This window comes from Psammomys obesus, unplaced genomic scaffold (assembly GCF_907164565.1).
Source record: "Psammomys obesus unplaced genomic scaffold, mPsaObe1.curated_primary_1811, whole genome shotgun sequence".
Classification (NCBI taxonomy): domain Eukaryota; kingdom Metazoa; phylum Chordata; class Mammalia; order Rodentia; family Muridae; genus Psammomys; species Psammomys obesus.
In genome coordinates this window covers 10,947,944-10,964,814 of record NW_026596149.1, presented here as the reverse complement: position 1 = coordinate 10,964,814, position 16,871 = coordinate 10,947,944, and the positions used below count along the sequence as shown (strand labels likewise).

General features: G+C 44.7%; 1 protein-coding gene across 6 annotated transcripts in view; it reads right to left on the bottom strand.

Annotated features, from left to right (window-relative positions):
* Positions 1 to 239: 239 nt before the first annotated feature.
* Ccdc3 (coiled-coil domain containing 3) overlaps positions 240 to 16,871 on the bottom strand; it is a 171,110-nt gene continuing 154,478 nt past the window's right edge. For all 6 annotated transcript variants that reach the window (XM_055593852.1, XM_055593850.1, XM_055593853.1 and 3 more), the window contains one exon: positions 240 to 2,137. In XM_055593852.1, coding sequence (XP_055449827.1) covers positions 1,865 to 2,137 — 273 coding nt within the window. In that variant the 3' untranslated portion in view covers positions 240 to 1,864. The remainder of the gene's footprint in view (positions 2,138 to 16,871) is intronic.

Below are 16,871 nucleotides of genomic sequence, written 5' to 3'. Positions count from 1 at the left end.
CTCTTGTCCCCTGAGGGTGGCAGAGCAGGAGCACAGGCATGCCAAGAGATAGGAACCCAAGGGAAGGGAGACCTAGGCCATCAGGGAACGGCAGGAGATCAGACTTGAACAATCTCCTCAGTGTCCCAGGGTCACTCCAGATATCTCCCCAAAGGCTTTAAATGACTTTTCCAGACCGAAGCTGGGAATCATGAAGCTTCCCTGATCCAAAGACACACGCATTGTCTCACTGCTGTTGGAATCACTGCTCATGTTTATTGGAAAAGCAGAACACAATGCTACCATATGCTGTGGCTGCCACAGTTCTCCAAACCCTGGCTGTCACCTCTGAGCTTGCCATCCTCTTGGGAGGTAAGGAAACTGCTTCAATTAAAAGTCCCCAGGGAGAATTAACGAGAGGGCACACCTGTGTAGCACATCACTGCTAAAGGGGCTGAGGGGGGAGGGTGGGAGAAGACTGGTCCCAGAGTAGAAGTTCCCATCATGCCCAGTGCAGCCAAGGGCACAAGTTTGCTCCCACACCACCGATACTCATGCAATACACGATACTTCTCATAGAGGTGCCTGGACTTCCTAAAGCAGAAAGGAAGCCGTGTGACAGTAAAGGACACTTCATCAGCCTCGTGTGTCTGGAGTGGGCTCTGAGTGGTTGACACTGTAGGGCAAAAGAATTCTTTCTGTTGGCGGGACAGCATGGGAGGGCATTAGGTCTGGAGGGCCATCATCAGAACAGACGCCTCCCCTTCCCCCCCAGCTGACTTCCTAGTAACCTTGCCAGCACCTGGTCAAACTTGGCCCCGGTAAGGACAGCGAGAGCACTCCTACTGAACCGCCTTGAAGTTTGCTTTCCAAAGAAAGCCTTCTGTTAAGGAACTGATAAAAAGAAAGTGCACTCTTAGGCAAATATTTCTCTCAGGGTATGCACAGGCCTTTTGTGGGGAACCTGGGAAGGGAGCATGAGTGTGTTTCCAGGGAAAGGGTTTGGTAGTTGCACAGAAGCTTGGGTTAGACAATCTGAACAAAGCCCTTTGGGAGCCAGTGTGGGAAGATGAATCCCAGCAGGCAGCGAGATGGATTTGCAGAGTAGACCATGTCAGTGTGTTGGGGTGACTGACCTTGAACTCAAATTCACGGCATGCTCAGCAAACAGGAAGTTAAGACTCCACAATGGCTGAGCTAAATTCCACCCTGGGAGTTTGAGTGATGAGACATGGTGTGTCCATAAAAGCAGCTACTCTGTAGATTAAGGCAGCCTGTAGGAGCTGGGGTTGGAAAACTGACATAATTTATCTTTACCAGCTGCCTCAGCTCCCTGCTCGGCACCCGTGCCCGTGATGAACACATTAAGTCTTAACAAGCTTAACAAGGTGCTCTGAGAGGGCACCTGCTTCTTAAAACATGGGTAAAAGCAGCAGAACATTCCAGAAGGTTTTAGAACAGTGGTTCTTCGGAATGCATGCTTGTGCCTGCTCTGGCTGCTGAGACTCAACTGACTCTCTTCTAAAGTAATAGCACAGTCCCGTGATATCTCCGTGTATATTGAGGTTCTAGAATGTTCTCTCCCCAATGAAGGAACTCTAGAGGCTGAGGGCCAGATCCAAGATGGCCCAGAACTTGGGGATCCTGCTGCCTCTGGATTTTAAGGCATTTGCTTGGCGCCAGGACAGACAGGAGGCATGCTGCATGTGGGGTCTGAAGCTGAGTGGCCAGTAAGGCCAGCACCCAGTGGGAAAGAATGCAAGACTTACCACCGTACCCAGTTAGACTCTACCAAATGCCTAGCGGATATCTCCTATAGGGTTTGAAATAAGTGCGCGGAGAGAACCCGCTTTTATTCGGGACGGGTAAGGCAGGCCTGCACCTGCTACCCCTGCCGATAGGGGGCGCGCGCGGACTCCCGGCCCAGGGCGTTGATGTGCTGCTGAGCACCTGTGCCCGCCAGCTTCTCATTGAGTTTCTGGTTCACCAGCTCCAGGTGGCGGCTGTTCTTCCGCGCCTGCCTCAGAGACCTCTTGACCTTCTTCACCCGCTCTCGGAGCTGCCTGTTCCGCTTCTCCAGGGTGGCCACCTTCTGCTGCAGCTTCTTGACGTGGTCCTCCTCCTCAAACAGGGCCTTCTGCACCGAGGAGCACATGAGCTGAGGACAGAAACGCCACAAAGGGAGAAGCGGGTGAGTCTCAGAAAGTGTTCTGCCTCCAAGCAATATCCCCAGCCCTCTTCACATATAGACTGTCAGAGTCAGGATGTGGGCAACAGGACTCTACGGGGACAGTGTGTAGACCCCCATAAGGCAGTTAGAGGCTGTCAAAAGAAAAACTGTGTATCCTTTGGCCTAGTAATTCTGAGACTTCATCTCACAGAAATACATTCACATGTGCAAATTGCCAAGGATACAAGCGTAATCCAGCACTGTCTGGGCATTGAGGATTAAACCCGTTGGTCTCAGAACATGCTAAACATGTGTTTGGCCACTGAGCTATTTCCCATCATTTGTTACTTTAAAAGAGGGGAGCAGAGTGAAGCCATCCCGCCATCCCAGCCCTTGGGAGACTGAAACAGGAGGATTGCCATCAGTTTGAGGCAAGACTGGGCTAAACAAGACTGTCTCCAAAATGTGATTTTTAAAATGTAAAACCAAAAGCTTTTTTTAAAGGGTTGAAAACATCTTTAAAATGTCCATCACAAGAGACATTGTTCAAAACCACAGTAGGGCTGAGAGTGCAGCTCAGTGGTAGAGATTTTCCTACTAAGCACAAGACACCCAGCTTGACTCCCAGCATCATGAAAAAGAACAAGAAAGTGAATCATAATATGATGAAAACAGCTTTTTCTTGTGTCTCTGAGGGAATTATGCAGCTCCACAGGACCATTGCTGAAGCAAGGTGCAGGTCATGGTGTTAATTGAGAAAGCACAGTGCAGGATGACATGGACATTGTGATACGAGGGCTGAAGAACCTGATCTCCGTGTGTACCTGTGCTTACACACGGGTATGTCCTCTCTGGGGGGCACCTGGAGACGGTAGCTGTATCCCAGGAGCAGAGGGGGCAGGAGTGTGGGAGAGTGAGCTCTTGCTTTCTGGGTACTCCTTGGGTCTTGTGCTCTAAGCTAAGTTCCCCTTTCCCATGGGAATTTGAGGTCTCCCCACCACCGCACAGTGTCTGCCCCCGAGTTGGCCGTTATGAAGAGCTGTGCTATCGAACAAAGGCCTGAGCATTGCTGTGCTCTGCTCAGAAATGGAGCCTTCTGTATCTGCAGGACCTGTGCCTGTGAGTTCCTCCTCATCAGACTCGACCAACTGAGTATCAAAAGAAAAAAAAAAAATCCTGAAAGTTCTCAAAAGCAAACTTTGCACTGGCAGGCTAAGAAGTACCCTGAACCCACACGGAAGGGGTTTAAGCTTTGCCATCCTGACACGTCTCTTAGACGCTTAGTATGTCTTTAACACCCGTCAAGTAGGATGTATTCCATGTGCTTCATTTGTGTACTTTCTAGGGAGACGAGCAGTGGGGGCACCTACACTGGCCATTTATAGACTGTTCTCCTGTTATCCAGAAACTGTTCATGTGTGTTGTGTTAGGTAACCCACACAGCCCACAGGTGGCTCTAGGCAAATACTGTGCCATCTCACACCAAACACAGGGAGCTCGAGCATCTGCAGATTTGGGTATCTGAGGAAGGATCCCAGGACACACACGCTGAGGAGATGGTGCTCATCTAACCCCAGCGCCTGCACCGCAGTACAGCGATACAGTTAAATGCATGGTCAGTCTTCAGGCCAGCTGCCCTCGTTTCTCACCTGCCTTTTCTGCTTCTAAGTGTTCTCACTTCAGGCAGACGTCTTAGACTCAGGGTAGTGGACTCTTCCTTGCATCAGCCACACTGGCTTCAGAACCGGAGGGTCTGTTCCCAGCTCTTTGGTGTGGTAGAAGTTTTGGTTTCTTTAAAAACTCAGTTGTGGGGGCCGGAAAGATGGCTCAGCAGTGAAGAGCGTTTTTTCAAAAGACCCGGGTTTAAATCCCAGCACCCACATGGCAGCTCACAACTGTCTATAACTCCAAGATCAGACAACCTCACACAGAGATGCATGCAGACAAAATAGCAATGCACAATACATACATACATACATGCTAAAGAAACTCAGTTGTGTTATGTAACCAGGTGTTTGTTTTAATCCCAAGTGTGGGATATGGAGCTGCTTTTGGTTTGTCCACAGCTGATAATTGCCTTGAGGGGCGTGGTCTTTGCCAGCTGGAGTTAGTGGAATTCTGAGGACTCTGAGAGAGTAGTAAATATGAGAGCCCAGGGAGAGAAAGAGAGCAAGGGTTTGAAGGAGATGGACGGAGGAGAAAGAAGGCTGCTGTTTGTTCCGCTGCCACCATTTGCTGTTGCTGGACTGCTAGATATCCTGACAACTAAGATTGGCATTTTCCCAAAGAACCCGATGACCCTAACCTAGCCAGAACTAAGAGGTCTACCTGCCCCTTTCCTTCTAACCTTCTTTCTCTCCTACCTAGGGTTGGAGGATCAGAAGGGAGGTAGAGGCTTTAGGAATCTCAAATAAAGTAGAGTATAAAAATAGTGCCTAGGGGCACTAGAGATGGCTCAGCAGTTAAGAGAACTGACTGCTCTTCCAGAGGACCTGAGTTAAATTCCCAGCGCCCATATGGCAGCTCACAACTGTCTGTAACTCCAAGATCTGACGCTCTCACATAGACAAACACTCAGACAAAACACCCATGCACATAAAATAAAAATAAACTATTTTTACAAACCCAAAACTAGTGCTTAAACTTTGGAGTGTTACAAGTGGACAATCCTCAGCTGATTTTCCAGAACCTGCCTTGGTTTACCTCCCCTTGACATTCAGAGTTAATGAGTAGGCATGGTGCAGGGTTAGGAAACCGGGCCCCTCGTTCTACCTGGGAACATCTCTGAAGGGATATCTCAGCCTCACAGTGTCCTGTGAACTAGAATAGGGCCCCAGCGAGCTGGAGTTTCCAATGGTCTCACCGTTTGTTTGACCGGTCCTGCAGCATCTCTTGCCCTCCTGTCCCCAGGTTTGCCCCTAATGCCAGGAGCATTCTCTGAAAATACTCCCACACATATCTCTCCTTTCACGGTCTCCTTTTCAGGAAGCCTGACTAGCTGCATACTGTTTCTTTACATGTACCATAAGATTAATCATGGGGCTGGAAGATTTAGAGAGTCTTATCTAGAAAGTTCCTAGACTCGTGCTGGTACCTGTTAAAGTTCATTGTCAGCCAGTAATCCAAAATACAGTGAAGTGTTTTAAAACCAGAGCTTTGTGGACAGATCCACCTACTTACCTCCATTCTTGCTCACAGTTTGTGTACCTCAAGCTTGACCACAAACTGTGCTGGCTCCGGGTTCTTCCACCAGCACATTCTGCTTCCCGTCTCAGCCTGTGCCATGGCCTCTCTTCTATTATAGCACCATTCTCCCTCTGGACTTTTTTCTTTAAAGACAAGTCTCATGTAGACCCAATCTGGCTTCAGATTTGCCATATAGCCCAGGCTAGCCTCGAATTCCTGATTTTCCTGCCTCCGTGCCCGAGTGCTCAGATTCTAAGCATGTGCCATTAGACCTAGGTGGCTGGCAAGCTCATAAGCCCTCTGTGTGCCCACTTTCATGCTGCCACCTATACCATGTTCTCTCCTCTAGGCTATCACACTAGGGATAATGAGTCTCAACGCCCTTGGCAATTCACCAGTTCTTCAAGACCTAGCTCAACATTGGCCTTTCTTTGGGTTACTGTTTCCTAGCAATTTTGGACATATGAAAAAAGAAATTGAGCCAGTGTTCCGAAACTGTCATTTAATACTTCTGGGCTCCTGGGAAGACCACATATGCAATACTGCCCTCTTCTGGCCAAAATGACAGCAGCCCCCCCCCCCCCACACACACACATACACAAAGAAGGAACCTCCTTGAGGAGCTCATATTATTTCTAGCATATATGTGTGCGTGAATAAGACCTATGTATTTTTAAATTCCATACGCTAAGTAGCTAGGATACTCTCCTTATATTGTGGTCTGCGTATGCATTATGGTAGACTCTTCAAGAACAGGATAAAAGGAGATAAACAAGGTCTACCAAAACAAGAGACCCAGGTCTATTAGTATGTGCTAGGCTATCACCTCAAAGAGGATTTGAAGGGATTGCGAGGCATGAACAATCACCATGAACAAAGCTTTTCTGAAGTTACCAACATTCCTGGACCAAAGGGCAATGAACACCTTATTCTAGGGACCCCACTGCAGGAAGAGCTACTGCTCTAGCAAAGACAACACAGCCAGCCAAGAATGCCCCGAGAATGACCTGAAGAAGCCACGGTGAGTCTGAGAGACATCGAGCTGACTTGGGATGGTGGTGTAGTGATGAGAGAAATAAATCCCAAAGCAAGGTTAAATGTGTTTCTCAGTGGGTGTATCATCTGGTGGTCCCCATGGCTTCTCCTTCCCCCGACAGGAACAAAGAAAGATATTAAAGGACTCATGGAACTTGTACTATGGCATCAGTAGCAAAGCTATAACCCAAGACTACTATCACACAGGTCTCTCCTCTTCAACCAAGATGCCATGTGCACTGATACAATACCATGACATAATGAAGTTGCTGCCCATAAAACCTAAGTGGGCCTCCTAGATTCTAACCAACACCGCTCCCCAAAAAGTGAGGATTCCTAGAGTAGAACTATGCTTTTTAAATACGTTTCTTTAAGAAACTCCTATTTGGGGAATGCTTTCCAAATGAACTCTATCTCTTAAATTTTTTAAAACAAAACAAGCCATGCTATTTGCTGATTTAGCTTTGAGGTATTTTTCAGTAATTTGAGCTGCAGAGGGGAAAGGCTAGGCCAGGCTGCAGCAGGTACTACCCATTCTCTTTGAAGAAGAACCAAAGAGGGGGGAGAATCTTGGAAAGGAGCCCTGAAGACAGATTACCAGCTCATCCTTGCAGAACCCTTGCCCTCTCCCCAGGCTAACCTAGCTTCTAAGCGCCTCCATTTTGCCTGTAGCAGAATTTTATCTGGAAGTTTTCACATGGCTGAGGGAATGCCTGCTTTGGGGCACACATGGGCACACTGCCATGAGGTGGGGAGTGCTTTCTGTTTCTTGACAAGTTAGGCTGAGGTACCTATGCCTCCTTATCTCTTAAAATGCCACTAAAGAAGCAAGGGGCTGATTATAGATCAACTTTTTAGAAGATATATAAGGAACCAAGACTAGGCAGATGGTTTCATTGGCACCACTCAAAACACAAGGACCTGAGTTCAGTTCCCCAGACCTCAAGTGAAAACCTGGGCACAAGAGTTGCACACTTGAAACTCCGCCATTGGAGACATAGAGATAGGATCATTCCTAAGCCTGGCTGGTCAAGCCAACCTAGTCTAATTGGCAAGCCGGAGTCCCACAGAGACAACCTGCATTTAATCCCCAGGACCCCCGTGGTGGAAAGAGAAAAACAACTCTTGCAAGTTGTCCTTTGTGGAATACATACATTATATGAAGTATATGTAAAAATTCATAAAACATAGTAATATGGAAAATAACTGAGAAAGACACCTCTGGCCTCCACACGAGGCACATGCCTCCCTCATACAAACATGGATACATATACACTCACAAACACACACACACGAACCCAAAAGTGGGAAGTTTAAATCATCCTTGATTGAGTATAGAGAAAGGCACTGTTAGCATTTCACTGTATGTATTTATTTCTAGGGCTGAGTTTCTGGGTCTAAGTAAGCACATAAAGATTTTAAACAAAACTGGAAATGTGCCTATTTTTGTGCCTAGTTTTCCTGTTCTAATAATATAAATTAGATTGCCTATTCTACTTTTTTCCCTGGAATTTAATCATGAGCATTTGCAGACCTTGGTCTGGGTAGTTCTTTCATTGAGCAGCCTTGAGACCAGGTGATCTTAACGCGGCCATTTTTATCACCCGCCTCCATTAACAGGACAAATTTATGGAGTGTGCCTTGTCTGTAGCTCTGTTGGGCATCTTCCTATCTGATTTCCATGTCCCCCAGGAAGTTCGAGTTCTGTGAGAAGCTTTCACAGTAAAAATCTTGAGAGGTGAAGGAAATGTATCCATGTTGCAGTTTAGAATCATGCACCATTTCCAAACTTGTTCAGCTTATATTCTCTCTTCTGAACACACAGCTATCTAGCTAAGCAAAAACAGTACATCTAAAAAAAAAAAAAATCACTATTTCATAGTAGTGGGCATAGAAATGTCCCTGAGAGTTATTTTCTTCACAGCTGCCTTCAATTTAAATAACCACCTTCAAGGACAAGACAACGTGTACTTTCTGAAATATAAAAAACAAAAGGACTGTCCAAAAGTAACAAGAAAGACAAATAGCTTGCCTTCTAAACACCTCATTCCTGATTTTGGGATTCAAAATGAGAAGGAAGGAGGGGAAGATAAAAAAAAAGAAAGTGGTGAGTAGTGGTAATCCAGCTATGGCCTATCACAAAAATCTGGCCCCACATGAATAAAATTTTATTATAATACAGCTACAATTTTATGTTTGCATAGTGTCAGTGGCATTTATTGTGCTACAGTGACAGTGTTGAGTAATTGCCATGAAGACCTTATGGTCCACAGGCTTAATATATTTACTCTCTGGTTCTTCATAAGGCAGGGGACATCTGAAACCTGACCTCAGGAAGGCCTCCAGACAAATGGAGGTAAAAATGTGATAATTAACCACACACAGGATGGGTTTGGAGGAAGGTGTTCTACAGCCAAGGAAAGAAGGAAAGACAAAGAACAGGAAACTCATTTGCTCACACCTCACCCCCATAATCATGTTCATACCACCCTGGAACACTTGTGTGATTTCTGTGGGTCACAGCCCAAGGTACCAGTAATCTTTGTCCAAAGGTCATTTCACTCCATCTGAATGGACTGTGGCCAATTTCCAAAGTCCAGCTGGAGAAGTAAACGTTGTAGCACTTTAAACTGTAGGAAGTCTAGAAACAGACAGTAGTGGCCAGGATTGCTTCACCACCTGTGATTGAGGGGCTCAGCTGGCCTCAGCCCAAATACCCACAGTTCTCTTTGTCCCTTCTGCAAATCAGTTGGAAACTTAGCCTTGTTGCAGCATCATTTAACTCCCTTAAGAGAGAGAGAGAGAGAGAGAGAGAGAGAGAGAGAGGTGTAAGCAGGCAGTCCTCCCCAAGCTGGGCAAAGCCCGCAGCTACTAGGGAAACACCCAGCCTCAGAAGTGACAAACAGGGCTGTCCCTGTAGCCTACGCTGTCACAGGTCTCCAGCTTGTCTCAGTGATGGCCCCGCTTTTGGTTTCCCTTTTCTCTCTAGGCCCTCAAACCTCCCCTCCCCACAACTGGTCCCCAACCCTGTTTTCCTCCCTCCACGCTCTCCTATCCAGTTTCCTCTCTGCTTCCTCTTCCACTGTCTATTTTCCATCCTCATCTGAGTGAGATTCAAGGAGGGCCTCCCTTGGGCCATCCTTATTAGCTTCTTTGGGTCCATGATTAGTAATCTATTTATCCTGAAATATATGCTAATATCTCCTTATAAGTGAGTACATGCCATGTGTCTTTCTGGGTTTGGGTTACTTCCCTCAGGACAATCCTTTCTAGTTCCATCCATTTGCCTACAAATTTCATGATTTCCTTGTTTTTAATAGCTGATTAATATTCTATTATGTAAATATTTTCTCTATCTTTCAGTTGAGGAGCATCTAGGTTATTTTCAGTTTCTGGATATTACGAATAAAGCTGCCATGAACATAGCTGAACAGGTATTCTGGTGGTAAGGAGGAGCATCTTTTAGATTTATGCCCAGGAGTGGTATAGCTGGGTCTTGAGGTAGACCCTATTTCCAATTTTCTGAGAAACCTCCAAATTGATTTCCACAATTCCACAATTCTACAAGTTCAAGCCAGGCCCAGTGTCTCTTCCTGAGGCCCAGGGATCCAGATGTAGAACTCTCAACCTCTTCTGCCTGCATGCCACCATGCTCTCTGCCACAATTATAATGGTCTAAAGATCAGAAACTATGTGCAAGGTCCAACTAAATGCTTTCTCTTATACGAGTTGCCATAGTCATGGTATCTCTTCACAACCAGAGAACTTTGACTAAGGCAGCCTGCTCCATAGAACTGCCTGGAAGATTAAATTGGCTAATATGTTGATTTTTGACTGAGCTTCTTGCAGAGAGTAAACCTGACCTTTAATGATTGAAAGCTCTTCTCAACCACAGTAGGGTCTCTGAAACATGTAGATCTTTGCACAAGTATTTCTGCTTTAAAAATCTCTGTTGACCCTTCCTCCCATGTTTGTATAATTGGTAACATTCTTTGAACTCTTCAAGACTTCAGAGACACCACCTCCAAGAAGCCTTCCTGATTCCTCCACATAGAGCCCAGTAATCCCTCTTTCAGTCAACTTAAGTGCATGACTTTGTTCTGTTCTGGTTCATCTGACTCTGCCCTCAGCCTTGGACCCATTGAGTATAAGGTCTTTGTATTCACTGCCTGGCATATATTAAGTCCTTAACGAATAATGAAAGGAAAGGTTTCAAGTTGAAACAGAAATAAGTGCAATGGTTTGAACATGGGCACCCAAGAAAATGATCTTTGGAGTGTTATAAAGGGTCGACCATCATCCACGTGAGTCCCTGATTCCTGAGAATAAGTTTAATTTTAACTTGTTCCAACTATATTTGGAGTTGACTTTTAGAATTCCTGAAATTAATACATTTTCTTTTTCTAATCACAACCTGTCTTACTCGGCTAGGTTATTTTGTGCATCCTCATGTCAAATCCTATAGAAACATGTTGGAAATGAGAGAAGAGTGTTTGAGGGGAAAGATTTAGGGTTTCATAAGGCTCAGTGGTCTAGTTAGGGTTTGAATGCTGAATTGTTAAGAACAAGGGAGGCCAGGCTGGTGTGGTGGATTCTCGATCAGAAGAGGCATGGGCTTACTGGTCATGGTAGTTACAAGGGACATTAGAGCAGTGTCTTTGTTAATATGAGTCCATTACAAAGAGCTTCACAAAACAGGGTCCATAGATTTTTCATCTCTCCGGGAGGCTGCATGGTCAAATGTAGTTCAGAAATGATGTACCCTATGTCTTCCTCTGTCGTGTAATAGTCACTATGTAGTTTTGTTCATGGCAAGAGCAAGCAACCTTCTATGTGTTCCCCAGGGCGTGTGCATGCAGTTCCCCTCCTCTGTGATGTGAAGAGGACGGGGAAGCACTGGGCTACAGAATACTGCTCCTGACACCAGCTGCTTGTCCGGGCCTACCAGGGGAAGGAAATGCTGAAATCAGAGTCTTGAGAAAGGAGGGTACTCGTCTCTTGGTGCTGGCTCCTTTTCACTGTGAGTGACGAGAAGGATACCCCCTCTCACACACACACGCCCTGAACTGAGAAGGGGGGTATTTTATATTTTTAGTGGCTTTCCAGAAATCCATTCCAAAAATTCAGCATCATGGCAAAAGGAACGTGAATTTCTTTGCAGGGAACCATGATGGAGGCCTTGGGTATTTGTAGTCTTCTCAGTGAGTTTCAAAAAAGACATTTTCCAACTCTTGTTGCCTGCCTAAATACCATAATCCTCCCTTAGCCACTCATGCCAGCTAATGCTCCTTTCCATGGCAGCATCAGAGGGTGCTCTGTACTCCAGACTGGCTTATATGGTGTACCCTTCAGAGGGATAGTGTCCTCCATGGTCCTGGAATCTCAGGTTTGTAAAGATCTGATGGTTGATCATGTGTGTGTTTGTGTGTGTGTGTGATGTGTGTGTGTATGTGTCTACCTCACATTACAAGGGTGGAAGGGCCAGATGTAGCATCTTTAAAACCCAGCAGATGACCTTGCTGTCACTGGGGTAGGAGGGTCTTTGTTCATTGCAATCCCGGTCCTTGGTGTACTGACCCTAGATGAATAAGCTACACTGTGGAGAAATGTCTTGTGTGGATGTAGCAGCTGTCAATAAAGAACCGCTTGGCCAATCAGCTGGGCAGAAGGACAGGAAATGGAAGGTGAAACTTCCTGGTATGGAGGAAGGAACTCTAGGAAGGGAAGCTGGAAAAGCCTTTCGGAGACATAGGGGAAGAAAGATGTGTTTGGACGCTGGGAGGGTAGCTGGCCACGTGGCTGGATGAGGCAAGGTCGGTGTGATACAGGTAAAAAGACTCAAGCAAAATAGTGTAGACTCTGCCCAGCCAAGGCTCAGTTTAAAAAACTTAAAAGGCCTTGGCGTCTTTATTTTTATGGTTTAAAGACCGTCCTGGGGCCTAGGTTTTTCTTCACCGGAGATATAGGCCATGGGTCTACACTATGCTAAGCCACCACTGGCCCTTTAAAATTCACCTATTGGACCTGCTCTGACCTCTGTGCCGGAAACACTCACAGCAGACACTTCTGATGTCAGGGTGAAGCAACAAGGCTATGGAGAGAATCAGGCTAGACTGAAGACCAGGCGTCTGTGGCACCAGCTCTGCTGAGGAAGGGGGTCCCAGGGCAGGACCACTCTGCTCCGTCCCACTGGTGAAAATAAGCTGACCCACCTTTGATCTGACACCAGTAGCTAGCACAGTCCCCCGCTCTTCTGCAGACTGCCTTTCCTCTTGCTGGCTTCCTCATGGCTGGCTGGCCATGAGGAGCTCCTGCTGCCTACCCGGCTGGGGAATGTGACGGGAATGTATGAGCTCAGAGCCTGCTTGTGTTTGCTTCTTGGAGAATGGTGACTTTGTCCACATGGCCACATCCGGAGGCCAGACTCAGCTGAGATGTTCATCTGGGAGAATTTAGTAAACTTACACATGAACACCAAGTGTTCATGCTGCTGAATTAAGACAAGGTGGCCCCAGGGCTGAAGGGACCGAAGAGCCGTGACTCCTGAGGTCGGAAAGAACTGGGATGGAATTTGTAAGACCGCTCCAGATGTGGCTTGGACACTTGCTAACTTCCTAAGTGTTCCTTCCTTTCCTCTTTCCCTCTTTTCTCCCCTGTCCTCTTCACTCGGCCCCTCCCTTCCTCCCACCGCTCTAGTATGTGTATGCATTTTGAGGGGTGGCTGCTCTCCACCTTCTATTTGTGACGCTCTCTCACTTGAATGGGGCTCACTGATTCAGCTAGCCTGCTGCCATCAAGCCTTGGGGATCTCCCCGTCATAGGCTCCCCACTGCTGGGGTTAGTCTTTGCTGCACAGGTTTTTAGAGTGCTACGTTTCAAACTTGTGTCCTTATGCCTGCATGACAAGTAATTTACCAATGGAGTTCTTACCCAGCCTCCCCATCTTTCTTGGATCCAAGACTCGCGGGAAAAGCAGAGATTCATGGAGAAGCCTTAAGGTCACCACATGGTGACTGTGGCTATTTTAACATACTGCCAGGCTCAGTCAATCATTTTATGTCCTAGGATGAAGTCTCAGTTGATAATTCATTTGGCAAAATGTGATTGGAAAAGTTATAAATAACATGACGAACTGTAAAAGACAGTGATAAATGCGGCTGCCAATTCGAGGGTTGTCTTTCCTGGCATGTGTTGGATTCAGTCTTTGTAAACTGGAAAGCTTTAATAACAGGGCAGAATTTCCAAGTGGAAAGCATTAAAGAACTTCGGCCAGATCCTGTGATGTATGAAAATATGAAAAGCGGATATTGTCTGTCAGAGAAAAGTTAAAATGTAACTGTTTGAAATGCCTCAATTAACCTTGCCTTATATAAAAATTCCAAGTTGCTCGTGCATGCTTCTTTAATAGTCTGCTGTTCTATCTTCCTTACTGAGAAACAATTATCAAAGAACTGGAAAACAGGAAAAATAAGTAATCTCACCATTAAAAGACAGTTTCATTTTTCTTTTAGTGAGATTTTAAAAATCTGATTATAAATCAGTATTTACTTTTAAAATGATGCAGGGGGTTAGCTCAGTGATAATGACTTGCCCAGCATATGTAAGGCTCTAGGTTTGTTCCCCAGAACTGCCAAAAAATGTTTATTACTGTCTAAAAATCATAACTATTTATGATTCTTTGAATATGTATATATTGTAGAATGGCTAAATTGATTTAATTAACATGCATGATCCCATACTTAATTTTAGTAATGACAACATAAAACTTTACAGCATTTGTTTTCTCTTTTTTATGACAGATTTCTTCTGGTTGTTTTTAGCTATATGTACATGTGCGGATGGATATATGGCAATGAGTGCAGGTGCCGGTGGAGGCCAGGGTCATCAGACTGCCTTGGGGCTAGTTATGGGCGGCTGTGCGCCACCCAGTATGGGTGCTGTAAACCAAACCCAGCTCGTCTGAAGAGCAGTAGCATTTCTCACTCTTAAGTTTTGATTCCAGTCCCACTTGTAGCAACTTTCATTTAATTAATTTATATTTATAACTTACATGATGTATAAATAATATATTGTGATTAGACATATCTTATAATGTTTAGTAGAACCATTGAAATTACTCTTTCTGTGAAGCTGAAATTTTGTATCCTTTAATCAAAGATCCTACCTTCTTCACCTTCAGGTACACTCCATTGTATTCTCTGATTTAGTGAGATTTCTTTCTTTCCTTTTCTTTCTTTCTTTTCTTTCTTTCTTTTCTTTCTTTCTTTCTTTCTTTCTTTCTTTCTCTCTCTCTCTCTCTCTCTCTCTCTCTCTCTCTCTTTCTCTCTCCCTATCTATCTCTCTCTCTCTGTCTTTCTTTTTCCTCTACCTACCTACAACGTCTCTACATAGCTCTGGCTGTCCTGGAACTTATTGTGTAAACCATGCTGAGCTTGAACTCAGAGATCCACCAACCTCTGCCTCCCATGGGCAGGAATGAAAGGCCTGTGCCACTACACCCAGTGAGGTCATTCTTTTTAGAATTTGCCTATTAAGTAAGGTCAAATGTGTGTTTTATTTCACTTCATATACTGTCCCTGGGCACGTAAGTGATAGCATGGTGATTATGACTAAGGTAGCAGTGAACATGGAGTGTCGATCCTCATCGACACATTTATTCCATGTCCTTCACACTCACACTCACTTCATGTCAGATATCAGTAGTACGATACTGGAACCTATGCTTATTTTTCTTTCTTTTTTTAACCTCCACACTTTGCTACAGCCACAGTACTGATTTAGAGCTAATTGACACTGATGGTACAAGGGCTCCTTTCCCCACCAACACCTTTGTCACATGTGTGTGACCCATGGGCATGTCCAGAGAGCATTAACAGAGGAAGGAAACACTAACCCCACCCTGAACAAGAGGAGTGCCATCCCATCGGATGCCACAGCCTAAAACAAAGGAGCAAGCCAGGTGAGTGAGAGCGCTCCTAGCTCTCTGCTTTCTGATCCATCCAGATGCGAGCAAGCAGGCTCTCAGTCGGCTGTTCCTAACCACATTCCCTTCCCACCATGGTGGTCTGTGTACTACCAACCTGTGCCAAAGTAAGCTCTTCCTGCCCTAATTTGCTTCCTGTTGGCATTTGGTCATAGTAATGAGAAAGTGACTCAAACTTTTACCTTTTTAAGTTATAACCATTCTGAGAGGTACGAGGTGATACGATCATGATGGTTTTAATCAGAACTTCTCTGATGACCAGTGATGATGAGAATATTTTTTTGAGAATGAAAGAAGTGCCCTGGTTCTTAATACTTTTTCATTCCCTTGGGATGAAATCTCCACTCCTGTGAAAACAATTACTTGAATTTTGCTAAGATCAGCTTGAATCTACAGGTCATCTCAGGTCATGGGAACCTTTAATTGTTCTTCTTCTACTTCATGAACATGGGATATCTCTTTATGACTGTGGCATCTTTAAGTTTTTATATTAGTGTTGTAAGTAGTCTTCAATGCAGAGATTTTTTTATTTACCTCTTTGGTTAAATTTATTGCTAAGAATTTTATTATTTCTTGACACTTCCATAAATAGGATTATTTTCTCAGTTTACTTTCAGATTAAGTTGTTGGTGTACAGAGACACTAGTGATTTAGAAACACCCTCTAGTTTCACTGAATTCGCTTATTCATTCAAATAAACGATGGAGTTTCCAGGGCTTTGTATATCTAAAGTGCCATTGCAAACACAGACAATTTAATGTCTTCCTTCCCAATGCCTTTTATTTATTTATTTATTTATTTATTGCACAACAGTTCTAGCTGTGACCAGTTTTGTGCTGAATAGAAGTGATGAGAATGAATTTTGCTCATCTTTATTGGTTTGAAGGAAAAGCTTTGACCATTTCACCAATGAGTGTTCAGTGTTGGCTGTGGGTACAGCATGCACACAGAGACAGACAGACAGACACACACACACTCACTTAAAATATTTGCATGCAATGAATTGTAGCTTGCAAAGTAGTAGGTCTCCTCATATTGTTTTGACATATCCTTGTTTTGGCTGACTCTCCTCACTCCCACATACATATATGTAAAAATTAGAAGCTCCATATGTAAGAGAGAAGCATGCAGTGTTCGTCTTTCTGAGCATTTGTTAACTCACTATATATATTTTCCAGTTCATCCATTTTTCTGCAAATTGCAGTTCTATTTTCCTTTGTGACAAAATAAAATTCCATTGTATCTATCTACTACATTTTCATTCTCCATTCATTTGTTGATGGACATCTCGGCTGATTCCATTTCCTTATAGTATGTGGCCCCTTTTGTGTGTTGGGGTATGTTCTTTCTCTACCTGATTTATTGAAAAATTTTTATCATGAAAAGGCAATAGATCTTGTCAAATTTCAGTACTTGATGAAATGATAACTTGAGTTTTATCCTTCACTCTGTTAATGTGCTTTATCTCATTAGGGATTTGTGTATGTTAAACTATGTTTGCATCCCTGGCATAAATCC